General features: G+C 46.3%; 1 protein-coding gene across 4 annotated transcripts in view; it reads right to left on the reverse strand.

The window, feature by feature from the left end:
- Positions 1 to 8,596: 8,596 nt before the first annotated feature.
- CDKL5 (cyclin dependent kinase like 5) overlaps positions 8,597 to 15,355 on the reverse strand; it is a 160,813-nt gene continuing 154,054 nt past the window's right edge. For all 4 annotated transcript variants that reach the window (XM_038757035.1, XM_038757032.1, XM_038757034.1 and 1 more), the window contains exon 18: positions 8,597 to 9,025. In XM_038757035.1, coding sequence (XP_038612963.1) covers positions 8,630 to 9,025 — 396 coding nt within the window. In that variant the 3' untranslated portion in view covers positions 8,597 to 8,629. The remainder of the gene's footprint in view (positions 9,026 to 15,355) is intronic.

Consider the following 15,355-nt stretch of genomic DNA (forward strand, 5'->3'; position numbering starts at 1 on the left):
AAGAAAACCAGACAGCAACACCCGCAAATGACAGAGGCTGTGAGAAATCTTAGCATTAAAAATTGAATAATTCTACCTCAAAAGAGAGCACTGGGTTACATCGAGGCTACATTGTTGACTACCTATCAAATCATCCACAAAACGATCTATCAGGCTTCATTGCTTGAAAAGCTAACCGTTTGGTTACAACAAGGCATCGGCAATCCTGTAAGTCCAGCAGTAATGAAGTTAGGGGCTCTTGGAGAGGAACGACCAACAGTGCGTGGCCTTGGGCAAATCACTTAACTTTTCTGGGCCTCAGTTTCCTCATCTGCAAAATGGGGGTTCAACACCCGTTCTCCTTCCTACTTAGGCTGTGAGCCCCATGGGGGACAAGGTCTGCGTCCCCCCTGGTTATGTTGCCTCTATCACAGAGCTCAGTAGAGTGTTTGGCACATAGCAAGTGCTTAACCAATACCACACTTAGTAGTAGTAGTAGTTGAGGGCCGACTAATCAATCAGTGGTATGTATTGAATGCTTACCGTGTGCACAACATCGTACTAAGTGCTGGGGATGGTATAAAAGTAGACACATACATGACCCCTGCCCTCAGAGAGCATCTATCACTACATCTAATAGTAGTAGTAATAAATAGCATTCATTCAGAGTCTGCTGGGCACAATGCACTGTACTAAGCGTGAGAAGTGAAAAACAAGCCAGTGACACATTCCCACCTTCCCCTTCGATGTGGGGTGGGGAAGAGCGAGATGAAATCCTTTAGAGATGTGACCGAGAGGGAGATGCGGCTATGTTATGAGAGTTGGGGCTTGGAGAGTAGGAGTGAGACTAGAGGGAACTGGACATGTAAACCAATGTGTCTCGGCCCAGGCCCAAAAGCACAGCTGAGAAGGTCATACCTCCTTTTTTCCAAGTTCTTTCACTTCGTTCTTGGGGCGTAGTCCCCAAAGAAGAGATTGAGGGCTCATTCTAGTCATAATTAACTCATTCTTCACGGCAGGGGTGGGGATAAAAGCGGGATGTGTGGCAGCTGCCTTCCCGTGAACCTAAGGTGGTCGAAAACCTTGTGTCCATAATTGTTTCAGTGGGAAGGAAGTATGGGGAGAGGGAGAAGTAAGGGGTGAGAGGGCAGGAAGTAAAGGGTGAGGGAAAAAACGTTCAAAAACCACAGCCGTAGTAAACGTCTCCTTTCCCCCCCTCTGTGAAATCCAAAAGTTTATGGAATTTTTCAGGCCCTTGAAGTGAACTCCTGTTCTCTTGTTTCTCTGATACTTAAACAATAGTCGACAGTAATACCCGAGGAATTAATTTGCTACTGCTTAAAATCTGCTTTTGGTAAAGAATTTGTGATCGTTCCCTTTACGATACTAAGGAACTACTGCCCATAGAGTTGTCAGAAGCAGCAGGGTGGCCTAGTGGAAAGAACCCAGCTTTAAAATTCAGGTGACATGGGTTCTCATCCCGGCTCTGCCGCTTCCCTGTTCTGTGACCCGGGCAGGTCGCTGTCAACTTCTCCGTGCCCCAGTTTCCTCATCTGTAAAATGGGGATACGATACCTATCCTCTCCTACTTGGACTGTGAGTCCCACAAGGGACAGGCACTGTGACAGACCTGATTATCTTGTATCTACCATGGTGCTTGGCATAGAGTAAGCACTTAACTACCAAAACGGTTACAAGTTTTTCTATTATTCTTATCATCACACAAGCCCATTCGTATGAAACGGCATTCCTGGCAGGGCCTCATCGATGCTGTAACCAATTCACAGTCACAGAAAAGAATTACTTTCCTCTCCCCTTCCATCATCCTGGATCAAAATCACACTCCAAAAAACACTGCATTATGGCAGGAATGCCTCTACTAGAATTAGTTATGAAATATATACGATTGTGTTCGAAATCCACCTTTAAGATCTACAGCCCAAGTTAACTTCTCCATCCATCGCACAATTTTCTCCACTCAAACGTTGAAAGAGTTACTATTCGGGGAAGAGATAAAAAACGTAGCCTAATGTAGAAGAAAGGCAATGCGGAAAACTGCAGGGTTTAAAAAGTACGTTATTCAGGAAAACATCAATTTTCTAGTGCAAAACCTGCATTTTATTAAAGACATTTTGGAAGGTCCATTCAAAAATACATTGTGCTCAGTAAAAATTAACCATTTCCATGCTGATAATTAAGGTTACCACAGGATAAATATTTTTATAATATTTACAGTAACAATAGAAATTTTACAGAAGTTTTGAATGGAGTACATGCCGGAAAAATCTCGATACGCTGCACCAACACATGATATAAATAGTTGTATAAACACTTTACAAATGGTTTATTCATTAACTAGTGTGAAGTATTCTTTTAATAGTCGACACATTTTAAAGTCAGTTTGGATTGGAGGATTAAAAAGGCTAACACTATATCACGTCCCTTCCACATACAAAGTATGGTATGATTATAAAGTGTGCATTTAAAATTCTGATGGCTGCTAATGAAAGCTGCTAATTTTTTACATGTTAAATTTGGACAAAAAAAAAACAAAACAACGCATCGATTTCTCTTTTAGCCTTGATCTTTTTGCTCAGCCAGGCACTGAAACAAGCCATCCAGTGTGTCTGCTTTGCCCCTGCCTTCCAATCCCCTCTCCGGGAAAATCCCACACCACACCGAGGTTCTCAGAAGTTCTAAATGGATTCTCTAAATTCAGCAAATACCTCTGAACTTCGAATAACTTCAAGTGGTATGGGGAGATGAAGTTTTGGGATCGCTGTTCCGATTAAACCGAATATAAAGGTGATAAATTTCCAGCCTGACTCGACCACGTTAGAGGGATTGATACTCGAAGCAAATCAATTAAAAAGCTCCAGGGAGAAGGTAGCGTTTCAAACCGACCACAAGCTATCGCGTACTCACTTCCGTAGAAAATCCAAGTTCAACCACAGACAGCACATTCTCCAGTCTTGAGACTGACGGTCGGGACAAAAGAAGTCAGTTTCCTCAACATCCTAATCCTGAACACTTTATAGAAACACCAGCGCTCCTACCTGACGGATCCTACTTCCGTATTTCTGAGTTTGTCCTAACTGGAATGGAGAGAAAACAAGTTGGTCCTTAGGCGGGAATGAAACTCACTGATGCTTCCTAGAGAGGTGGCGATTTTAATTCGAGGAAATGCTAAGGATGTTGCCTTAAAACACCTAGCATTAAAAACAACAAATAGAGGGTAAACAGCAGATAAGGCCCCTACCTCCCTGATTCCCTCGGTCGGAAAATAGCAAAGAAGGCAACTCGAACATCTGGAATCTACCGGGCGATAAATCTCAAGGTCCAAGAGGGGGACCCGATGAAACATAAGCTCAGCATGATGGTTTCATGGCTGTGGAACCTAGCCTAAGCCTGGGAGGGCTAACACCGGGAACCCAGCTTTGTGAAAGCGGATGAGCCGGGGGGTTGAACAGCAAACGAAACTCCCAAATTTGAGGTAAATAGCGGCTCTGCCAAAAGACATCGATTCCATTTAATTAGCTGGAGGGCCAACGGCTGCGTCACCTCCTAGATGGGAAGAGCTGGAGAGGAGAGAGGCTCCGGGGCCCGATATCGATCAGTAGACTGGAGAGATTTCGGATTAAAAAAAAAACCAAACATCTAAGGAACGGTTGGTTCGAAGTGCCAAAAGCAACAATCCTGTGGTCTCCAGGATGAAGGGCCTTTTGGGTTATTTACACCAGACGGACGCTACGGCCTTGCCGCCCCTTCCTGGCACTGAGGCGGAGAGACATTACATTCAACCCAGGATGCCCCCCGCCCCCAAAGCTGGCACGGGCAACTCTCTCAGCCCACGTCTTCTAGTCTAAGCTTAGCCACTATTTGGGACTGGGACCTTCTAACCGGCCGACCCGAACGCCCGGCTACGCTGGCGAGGAAGAGCTGGGAGTCAAGTAAATCAGGGTGTCCCCTTCCTCCTGCCTTTTAACGGAAGCACGAGAACAAGTCAGAGATGATCTCGAGGTCAGGGAAAATTAAGGTTCCGCTAGAAGACGTCTAAAGCGGCTTCAGTGAAGTTCTTGATGTACGAAAAACAGCTGCCCCCAAGAACAGAAGTCCATATCTGAGGGTGAATCTGTCCGCTTTCACATTTCTTTTTTTAACTGGTAACACTTAAGTGAGAGCGACCAGAAAATTCTCTTTAATTCCTCTTAATAATTGTTAGGATATCCATCCCACTATCTGAAGATATCATCTCTGGACCATTACTTTGTCCACATAAGAGAGTAATAATAATATATGAAAGCGTGTGTAGCGACCTCTCTGCGATATAGATGGAGTAGATAATAAGCTGTAACATAGAAAATTAGCACTCTCCAGAGTGGGCTTTCTTCTAAAGGGAAGCAATATGCTGATTTGTCATAAAGCAGAGCATTCAGAGTGCACTGTTACAAACTACTATCATTGTTCTAAGCCTTAGGGGACAGTCATCAATGGGCAGATCAGAAAGTTAGATTACTTGAAAAATATTCCCACTGCACACTGATGAAGCAGTTTCAATGTATGGCTAGAAGAAAAATAAATGGCTTTTTTCCTGGGTTCATTTAAAAACTAGTTCATGAAATAGTAGGTGGCATGACGTTGAACAAAAGGAAAACTGGACTTAGTCCAATAATTTTCAGGTCAGGATTATTTAACCAACCAGCCCTAATCATTAAAACACACCCTCTGCCTGACAACTGCCCAACTTTGACACAAGTCCAAGTCAGCATGGATACAAATCCATGGCACATTCTGTCTGGCAATCTGAGATGCTAAAATCATAGGTCGCCCTTCGCTGAGAAACAATCCACAGTGCCCGATCGTATCACCGCGGCTGGAAGGCTGGGAAGAGGCGCCCGTCTAGAATTCAAATTTCAAATCTGAGGTAAACCCCTGTCACCCTCTGAAGAAAGAGGAAACCTAGAGCGTGCCTAGAGAGCAACAGAAGAATAAGACCATTTCTAAGGCTTTAGCGAGGCTGGTTTTAAGAGCTAGGTAAGGGAGCGGGTGAGAGAGAAGGTATATGCGGTTTGGGGGATTGATCAGAGGACAAGCTAAAGCCAGTGGTCTCTGTGCTGACGGTGACCTTGGGGACATTAGAAGGCCACTCACATCTCCTCAAGCCAAAAGTGTGCCTCAATGGGTCATCAAGCCACACACCTGGCCCACCCGCAGCGCAAGACCTGACCGACCGTGAAAAGTACGAAAAGCGTTGGCACGTCGGAGGAGAGAAGGGGGTCGTGGCGACGGTGAAGTTTAACTGGGGAAAGTGAGGCGATCCCAGAAAATCGGCCGAGAGTTTTTGTGCTTAGGACATTCAGTAACTCTCCAAGTGATTTATCTCTCTGTTTAAACTCTAGCAAGTCTAAGGGGTTCCCAATCATTTAGAGATGCTTAGGCAGCTAGTGTTAAGCAAATAATCTTAATTTCTACAAACCGCTTTCCCCTCTCTGTGAGATCATCAGCCTCCTTACGAGAGGAAGGAGTTCTTTGAGGACATTTGTATAAGTCCTAGATTCAGGTTTTTGGCCTTAGGAAATCTACAGAGTGGGCCGAGTGTAGAAAGAATCCTGGGGCTGCTCACCTCGAAAATCAGGATTATTTTCCTGCGGTTTGCTCCATACCACGCTCTCGTGTTCCTGTAATTACAGGTTCCCTTTGGACCGTGAGGAGTCTTTTGAGAGCTCTGGTTCAAGGGCACTGATAACGCACTAAATGCTGGAAACATCCATGACGTTAAAAAACTGGGCCCACTGTTTCAGAAACCAGCCAGATTTTTGAGCAAACTCTGATGTTCCTTCTGGAAAAGGAAAGAGAATTCTATTATTGCCAGCCCAGTTTTCTATTTCCTTGCAGCTAATCGAGAAGGGTTGATGGCTCTGAAGACAAAAAGTGCTGAGCAGAGAATCAAGAGCTGTCTCCAGGGGCCATAAAAATATCATTCGGTATAAGTACGGGCTTTCCGGCTTATTTCAGGGTACCGTGTTAGATGCATTTTAATCAGTCGCTGAGCTTGACTTGCTTTTTGGCAGGTGGAGGAAAATCAGTCGGAAAATCTCAAGCTTTGCTCGGAAGGCAAACCGCCACAAGCGGTCCCCGTATAGCTGAACTCAAACGCTAATGCTAAGTGAGGCAAAAAAAAATATGAAATATCATCAGGCGCCAAATATGCTAAAGAATGCAAAGAGTTTCCCCGCTGAGACTGGGCCTGCGGCACAGCGAAAAGTCTGCTGTGGGGCAGGGGAAGACATTTTTACATTTTAAAGAGTAATCCATCAGTTTAAACAAATAAAAAAACGATTCTGAAGACGCGTCGGGCCCGGACCCTAGCCGTCTCACAGATATTCGATTAAGAGCCACTTAGCGTCCACCTCTCAAATAAGACACAGCAGTGTTCAGAAAAATTGCAAGTCAGGCCAAATGCGAGGTTAGTGCAAATGCACGGCAGTGGTGGGAGAACCGGAAACACCTTGAGAGGTCATTTATAGTGAATGCCAACTAGTTTCAATGATAACTGCAGTCTACGCGGCTACCCTCTCTAATGCCCATCGTTTATTTACCACAAAATAAAAAGCACCTCTTGAATGGCTCCTACATGTCACCTACAAATTTAGGATCACACGGAATCACAGCGTATGAAACAACGGAACAGCAAATCCCCAATCTCGACCTTCAGACGGGCAACGGAGAAACGAAGCTTCCGCTCGGTCACCTAGGTAATCAACGGCACAATATTCAATTTTCAAAGGGAGGGCAGGAACGGAACATTAACGGTAACTCGACAGACTGAGTCTTGGAAGAAAAGCTTTTGCTTAATGGTCAAAGCATTTTGGTCTCAGGACAGAAGTTGGAAAACGGCCTCTTCGGGCCATTTTCTGTACTCTCTAGTGACTCGGGGCCTCCAGGGCTACCAGATGGCTATTTCCAACAATCTATCAGGACGGAGAGATGGAAACATTTAGGTAGTCATTATTTTTATTATTAATATTGGACGAAAATACACAGAGGCACACAACCATTTGCAACTGTCAAAAGTGGGCAAGGCCTCAAACCACATTTGGGAGTAACATATGAGTCCAGAGACGGTAAACATTAGAAAGATGGTATTGTTCTGACACTATACTCGCTGTACTTCAAATCGCCCAGCCACTGGATACTGCTCTGAAAACATCCTGCCGTCTATACTGATGGGAGCGCTTGCTTGAAAGGAGATTGTCCGCCGGTGGTGGACACCAGAGGACACAGGGGGTTCACGGGAGTTCTTTCCAGTCAAATTTCTCTTGCCAGAAGCTCCCTGGCCCATCTGGAGATGGCAACAAATAAGTACCCCGCTGTTTGAACCCCCAATCTAACGGATATTTCGCCAGGCAGAAAGCAAATCCCCTGACTTGCTGCAGACCGGTGTGATGTCCAGACTCACAACTTCGGCAACCCGCTTGCAAACCAAGCTGGATTTCCTTGGTCTCCATCCCCTATTATTAAGCGGAAAAGTATCGGCTCCTTTCGGCTGTGGCTCGAGGGCACGATAAAAACGGACGCCGTACCTGGGTCTGCCTCTTTTCTACCTCTACGCACGCAGCTGTCTATAAAGAGCAAGCCCGGAGCGGGACACAGACTGCACTGTTACGGTTCTTCGGTCCCGTACTCTGCCGTCGGCTCCGGGAAAATAGCCGACGATCAAGTCTGGAAGTCGACGATTACGTCTGGTCTGCTGCCAATAAAATGCCTACAGTACTGCGCTCTGAGAGCTTAGCGAGACTCTTACTGTTCCAGTCACACGTATCCACGATCCAACTCCCTTTTATTAGAAGTATAATACTGCACTTTATATCATAAACGTATAAAAATATGGCAGATAGTGTCATAACAATACTTTCTTTAAATGAATATAGAAAACGGACAGGTATTTACCATATAGAGATTTAGATAGAGAATAAAATACTCCTGATGCAATATAGAAAGGTTACTGTTTAGTTTTTATAGAAACTACCTAAGCTGTTAAACTGCTTCACAATGTTCCGAACAGCTCAAAATGACTTTACATTTTAACGGGAAAGATATGATTCTGACGGTACGATAACAGTTCATCGTAAATAAATATTATAAATCCTATCAAAGATGGAAGCTTAAAAAACACATTTTTAAGACGCAGAATTGGACTCCGAACCCTTCGACGGGGACGGGCGGGCCGTCCCATTGAGCCCCGCTCCCCTATTTCCCCCCGGATCCCGGTGACTCGGCAACAAAGCGAGCTGCTGAGGCCCAGGTCCGGACCCAAATTCCACCCGCTCCTAGAAGCGCCCGGACGGACTTCCTCAACTACGGGAGAGAGCGCGCGCTAGGCCGGAGCGTGATGGGGAGGGAAAAGCCGGCCGGATAACGCGTCTTCTTCCCGAACTGCACGCTCCTCCCGTCCCCCACCGTGAGGCTCCTGGTGACCCTAGGCCGCCCGGCGTTACCAACGTGATGCTCGGAAGCTACCGCTCCGCGCAGACATATTGCACACCTTCGTAAAGCTGAAAAAGACTTGGCTCACCACACCGCCCCCGCCCGCCCCGTTTTCCCCCCCATTCCCCGCGAGCCGGATGGGATTTCCCCCCCCCGAGTCTAATTACAGGGCCGTCTCTTTTAAGTCATTCAGGTTGGGCATCCGGGATCGGTTTGTTCTGTTATAGGGCAGCCCGTTGGGCCCGGCCTTGGAGCCCAGTTGCTCCGAGTAGGAGCCCCCCTCGCTGGGGCTCCTGCCCCCCGGGGGGACGTGCCACCCGGGATCGATCTGGCCCGGCAGCTGCAGCGTCGGCCGGCCTTTCGGAGCCCCTTCCTGTCGGACGTTCCCGCTGCCGCTGCTGCTGCTGGACGCTTGGCTCAGGGGGTGAATGCACACCTCCGAGAAGGACCCTTTGGCCGGCTGGCTGGGAATGGGCTGAAAGCGGGCGTCGGAAGAAGGTGGGTGGTTGGAGGTGGAAGAGAGGTGCAATAGTTTGCGAAGGGATTTTAGAGGCTGGGTCTGAAAGAAAGGGAAGGAGGAAAAAAGATTTCATTTAGGCTCGAAGGCTGCAGTAAAAGAGAGGCCAGCTTGGCTTGATATAAAGAAAGGAAATGTAATAATAATAACAACAAGGAGGGCATTTGTTAAGCGCTTACTATGTGCAAAGCACTGTTCTAAGCTCTGAGGGGGGATACAAGGTCATCAAGCTGTCCCACACGGGGCTCACAGTCTTAACCCCCACTTTACAGATGAGGTCACTGAGGCACAGAGACGTGAAGTGACTCGGCAAAGTCACACAGCTAACATTTGGCGGAGTCGGGGCTTGAACCCGCGACTTCTGGCTCCAAAGCCCGGGCTCCTTCCACTGAGCCACGCCACTTCTCTTGTAAGGGCTGTTTGGATCCGTCTGAGATCAGCGACGTACCCCGTGGTTTTGCCAAGGGTGGAACGCGGCTCAGGATTTAAAAAAAGAAAATCAATAGTCCACAACGTACGAAGAGTTCAACCCGGAGGTGGAATTCCATGTCTTTGCCACTGGGAAGGTTTCAACAACTTCCACTCTTGTTGTCTAGATACCGGAATAAATGTGCGTGCCAAGTGGGACCGCCTAGGACTGAGAATGTATAGCAAACGAGGCCACCCTGGATGACTGAAGGGTAAAACCTTCATTCGGGGAGAGAAAAAAGAGAGGAAGCCAAGAGATTTGATGAACATTTCAGTTCAGTCTTTACTGATGAAGACGAAAGCCAGGTTTCCACAGCCAAACTCTTGCATAGCAGAGAGATAAGAGGTACTGACTCAAATTCTGGTAAGCCCACAGGATGTTTGAGACCACACGGATAAACTCAATGTTGAGAGGTCATCTGGACTGTGTGGCACCCATAATTATTAATATGGTATTAATATGGTATTTAATATGGTAATTTTGGAAAGCACCACAGTTTATAAATCTGACACGGATGCTACCTGCATCCGAACCCTCCAGTCTATTCCAGCCTTTCATAAAACTTGCCAGCTGGCTATTTTTGAATCAGATAGTTTCTTCTTCATCTTTGGAATTCACTTCAAACTGATGGGATCCGCTTCTCTGGCTAGATAAGCCGCGAAGCCAATTCTAAAGCCAGGTTCTCTTTCTCGTTTAACTTTGGCATTCATCCAGACTGTGAGCCCACTGTTGGGTAGGGACTGTCTCTATATGTTGCCAACTTGTACTTCCCAAGCGCTTAGTACAGTGCTCTGCACACAGTAAGCGCTCAATAAATATGATTGATGATGATGATGCTAGGCTTCTTCTATGTGTCAAGCACTGCTCTAGAAGCTGGGGTAGAGACAAGTTAACCAGTTCAGACACGGCCCCTGTCCCACATGGGGGTTCACCGCCGTAAGTAGGGCGGAGAACAGGCTAATTGAACCCAGATGAGGAAACTGAGGCACAGAGAAGTGAAGTGATTCGCCCAAAGTCACGGAGCAAGCTACTGGCACAGGTGGGATCAGAACCCAGGTTCTCCATCTCCCAGGACCAGCGCTCTTTCCACCAGGCCACGCTGCATCCAGCCAAGCGTGCGGAGAAACTCGGCAAGTTGAACCATTCTACGTGGAAAGGTTAACGGGATGTGTAATCTGTTGTTACAAATGGCAACCAGATCAGAAGACTGGTGAATCCCTCATCATTAAAAAGGGCTCCAGAAGTAATGCTGGCCAGCAAAGACTAATGATTTTCAGTCCTCTGCCTGGCAAACTGACGGATGCTAAAGGTTTAGTATCAGACAGCCCTTAGATAATGGCAGTTGGCTGGGAAAAAGACGACGAGATTCGTGTCAGAGGAACGCGGGGAAAGGCCTTCTTAATATGCTGGAGTTTATTTGCAAAGACTACCGAGCATCTGGATAGAGGTGAAAGAATCATCGTACTAAACTCAGACTCTCAAACACCTTTAACAATATCCCACAGAAAATGATTGTTGGGTAGGGACCGTCTCTACATGTTGCCAACTTGTACTTCCCAAGCGCTTAGTATAGTGCTCTGCACACAGTAAGTGCTCAATAAATACAACTGAATGAATGAATGATTGGAAAGCTAAAGGAGTAAATCCTGAAACTGTGGAGGCGGGGGGGAAGGATTGAAAGGGGCAGGAAACAATAATAATAATAATTGTATTTGTGATTCAGGTTCTTTGTGACCTGTCTTTGCTATTATTTGTTAAGGGGCAGGTCAGGAGATGAGGCAGAGGTGGGGTCTTGGCTCTGTCTCATGCCTGGCCTCAATCCAAGATGATGCTTTTGGGCCCTTCCCGGCCCAATTTCTGGCTGGGAATTAGTTCCCTGTCAGGCTCATCTGCAGAGAATGTTCTTTATATCCCCCGACTAACAGATTAACACTGTATCCCACGTACAGTGCTTTGCACACAATAGGTGCTCAATAAATAAGATTGAATGAGTGACTATGTGACTGTCCCTTCAATGTCCCCATTTTCCCCCTCAATGCTCTGCCTGCAATTTATCTGCTAATTCCGTTATAGTGTACTCTCCCAAGTGCTCCGTACAGTGCTCTGCTCCATAGTAAGTACTTAAAAATACGATTGATCGATTGTGTGTTTGTGTATTTTGTGTGTACCTTTGGCGGGCTCTCAATTCGACCCTCACTGGAAGCTCCACCCCAAATCCTCCGCCCCGCAGAGACTGCTTTTATTTAACATTTCCCTGAGTGAGGCCGCGTGGGCAATGAATTAGCCAAGTCTGCAAATGAAATTAAGTTCTTCGGTGATTAATTCCCTTGCCGATGGAGAGAAAATACAGGAAGAATGTATTTTTCTCAAGGAGAGGACGAAACAGTGGTGGATGATCGTCAAGGCAAGCAGATGCACCTTGATAAAAATAATCTAAACTTCAACTATAAACTGTGAATCCCATAAGCGCTTTGATACTCACTCCAGCCCCAAAGCACCTGGGTGACATATCCTTATAATTCACTAAATAGTGGGAAGCAATCCCTTATCTGTAATTTATTTTAGTGTCCATCTCCCCCCGTGGACTCCAAATTCCTTGTGGGCAGGCATCACGTCTACCAACTCTACGTTGCTTAGTGGAAAGAGCCCAGGCTTGGGAGTCAGAGGTCGTGGGTTCTAATCCCGGCTCCACCACTTATTAGCTGTGTGACTTTGGGCAAGCCACTTCACTTCTCTGGGCCTCAGTTCCCTCACTTGAAATATGGGGATTAAGTCCGTGAGCCCCATGTGGGACAACCTGATTACCTTGTATCTACCCTAGCGCTTCGAACAGTGCTTGGCACCTTATTAAGTGCTTAATTACCATCATTATTATTATTATGTACTGTACTTTCCCAAGCCCTTAGTACAGTGCTCTGCACACAGTAAGCTCTCATAAATACCTCAGATTGATTTAAACTGACGGGCTACAACGTGTCAGTCCCAAATCAGGAGAAAAATTACACTGACTGCTCCCCAAATTACAGAGGAAAATGACTAGTATGTGGCCATAAATTAGTAGGAGTATTTATTAAACGCTGACTGTGTGCAAAGTAATATACTAAGCTCTGGGAGAGAATATATAGGTGAGAATTAGACACACTTCCCGTCCCTCAGAAGGTTCACTATCTAAGAATGCCAGCAAAATAATAGGTTTCAAGGAAGGTGTAGAAAACGAAACGAAATTCTGCCCCTGACTCTATATTCATTCATTCATTCAATCGTATTTACTGAGCACTTACTGTGTGCACAGCACTGTACTAAGTGCTTATATACTCTATATAAAAGTATGCCTGCAATTCTGGCTGTCACAAATAAGCTCGAGGCAGGCAGATTAATTTGTCAAATAGTACCTTACCTCCTCTCAGACTCCTCAGCACTCACATACATTTGCTGGAATTTTAACTAAAATGTCTTTATTAGTTAAACCTGTTCTGTAACTATTGTGTATAGTCATCGATTCAGATCTGCTAGACTTTCCCTTTAAACTGTAATCTCCTCAAGAGCAGGGATTCCTGATTATTTTGTTTGTGTTCTCCCAGTGGCTCACGCAGGCCTCTCCTCACGCTCAATGAATACTGCTGATCATTCAACTAATCAATTAATGACATTTTTGGAGTGCTTACATTGGACAGAGCACTGTAATAATAATAATAAATAATGATGGTATTTGTTAAGCGCTTACTATGCGCAAAGCACTGTTCTAAGCGCTGGGGTAGATACAAGGTGATCAGGTTGTTCCACGTGGGGCTCACAGTTTTAATTCCCATTTTAAGGATGGGTAACTGAGGCCCAGAGAAGTTAAGTGACTTGCCCAAAGTCACACAGCAGACAAGTGACGGAGCCGGGATTAAAACCCGTGACTTCTGACTCCCAAGCCCGGGTTCTTTCCACTGAGCCACACTGCTGTACTACACACTCATGACGACGATGAACTAGAAAAGGGCAAATGATCAGACTGACAAAACATTCGTATGACGCTAGGCTGGAAGGATTAAATCTCAATTTGGAATGACAAAATCTAACTGGGGACACTTTTTTTTTTCCAATAGAATTCGTTAATCACTTGCTATGTGCCAGACGCTGTACTAAGCGCTGAAATTGATTCAAGCTAATCCGGTTGGACGCTGTCCCTGTCCCCACATGGAGCTCACAGTCTTAATCCCCATTTTACAGATGAGGTAACTGCGGCACGGAGAAGTGAGCGACTTGCCCAAGGTCCCGCAGCAGCCACGTGGTGGAAATGGGATTAGGACTCAAGTCTTTCAGACTTCTAGGCCCACGTTTGATCCACTAGGCCACACGGCCTCTCCACAATCACAGAGGCTAAGGACAGTTTGGAAATGAAACCGTTAGTTGCTCAATCCAACAGCAACAGGAACTGGGGGTTTCTGGAGCTTGAAGATGGAAAGTTGCAAACAGACAAAAGCAAATTCTTCTCCACAGAAAGGGGTAAACGCTATGAGTTGCGCTGGCAGAAAACAGCAACAGGCCCAAGAAGGCCAGAAGTCTATAATTGATTATTTGGGGGGAAAAAAAAAAGTTGGGAATGTGGAAGGGGAAAGTTGGGCCAATTTAAAAAGGATGCATGCTTTGCGTAGGCATTGGGAGGAAAATGATGAATTTTAGAGGACTCATTCCTCACCATCAGAATAGCTGATAAGGAGGGTAACAACAACATTGTTCTTTCAGATGCGACTTAGTGCCACTATCAGAGACAAGATATGGAACACTGAAAAAGCCGTGGTGGGACTCGTATGCTATTTGTTTTTGTTTTTCTGTTCTCATTTCTGTACATAACATTAAATTTAGACCCTGCCTGATCTCCGCCCAAATATCCAAAATGCACCTCTTGTGCGTTTCGAGGTTTGTGGGTATGTGATCTCTGACTCTCCAGGTTTCCCCTGCCCCCTCACTGCCGTGTTCCTCCAAGCCCAATTCTGCCTCGCCATCTCGCCTCCCACGGCTTGCAGTTTTGATTAACGGCGGCTTTCCCGGGGCCGTGGGCAATGCAACTTGTTATTCCCAGTCACTCTGCTCTCCCGCGCTATCCCCGCAGCGCCAGGATGGCGTTGGGCTTGTCTGTTAACTCTCACAGCGGGTCCCGGAGCATCTCCCCGGGAACTCAACGGTAATTGCCTCAAATTCACCGTTTCCCTCCTCTCTGCAAAAAGGCTCTTTATGCAGCGTAGATGTTGACACCCGTGAGGAAGCTGAAGTACTCGATTTTAAAAGCCTAACTCCCACGTTCGGGAAGCCTCCTAAGGGGGGCTCCATTCTGAGATCTTCAGGACACAGTGGGCCCTGGTCCCCTGTAATAATTGTGGCATTTATTAAGCGCTTACTATGTGCCAGGCACCGTTCTAAGTGCTGGGGTAACGATGGCATTTGTTAAGCGCTTACTATGTAAGCGCTTCTAGACTGTGAGCCCACTGTTGGGTAGGGACTGTCTCTATATGTTGCCAACTTGTACTTCCCAAGCGCTTAGTACAGTGCTCTGCACACAGTAAGTGCTCAATAAATACGATTGATTGACTGATTGATTGATTATGTGCCAGGCACTATTCTAAGCGATGACACAATGTAATCAGGTTGGACCCACCCATGGGGCTCACAGTTTTAATCCCCATTTTAAATGAGGCACAGAGAAGTTAAGTGACTTGCCCCAGGTCATACAGCAGACACGTGGCAGATCTAGGATTAGAACCCAGATCCTCTGGCTCCCACGCGTGTGCCCTGTCCCCCCGGCCCTCATGCTTTCCTTCCGCTTGGCTCCTACGCTAACATTTCACCTCCCCCTCGCCTGCCGCTCATCCGGATCTTCACCGAAATCCAAACGCAGGCTGGATTTTCCCCGCCGCAAG

The sequence above is a fragment of the Tachyglossus aculeatus genome, chromosome 15 (assembly GCF_015852505.1).
Source record: "Tachyglossus aculeatus isolate mTacAcu1 chromosome 15, mTacAcu1.pri, whole genome shotgun sequence".
NCBI lineage: Eukaryota > Metazoa > Chordata > Mammalia > Monotremata > Tachyglossidae > Tachyglossus > Tachyglossus aculeatus.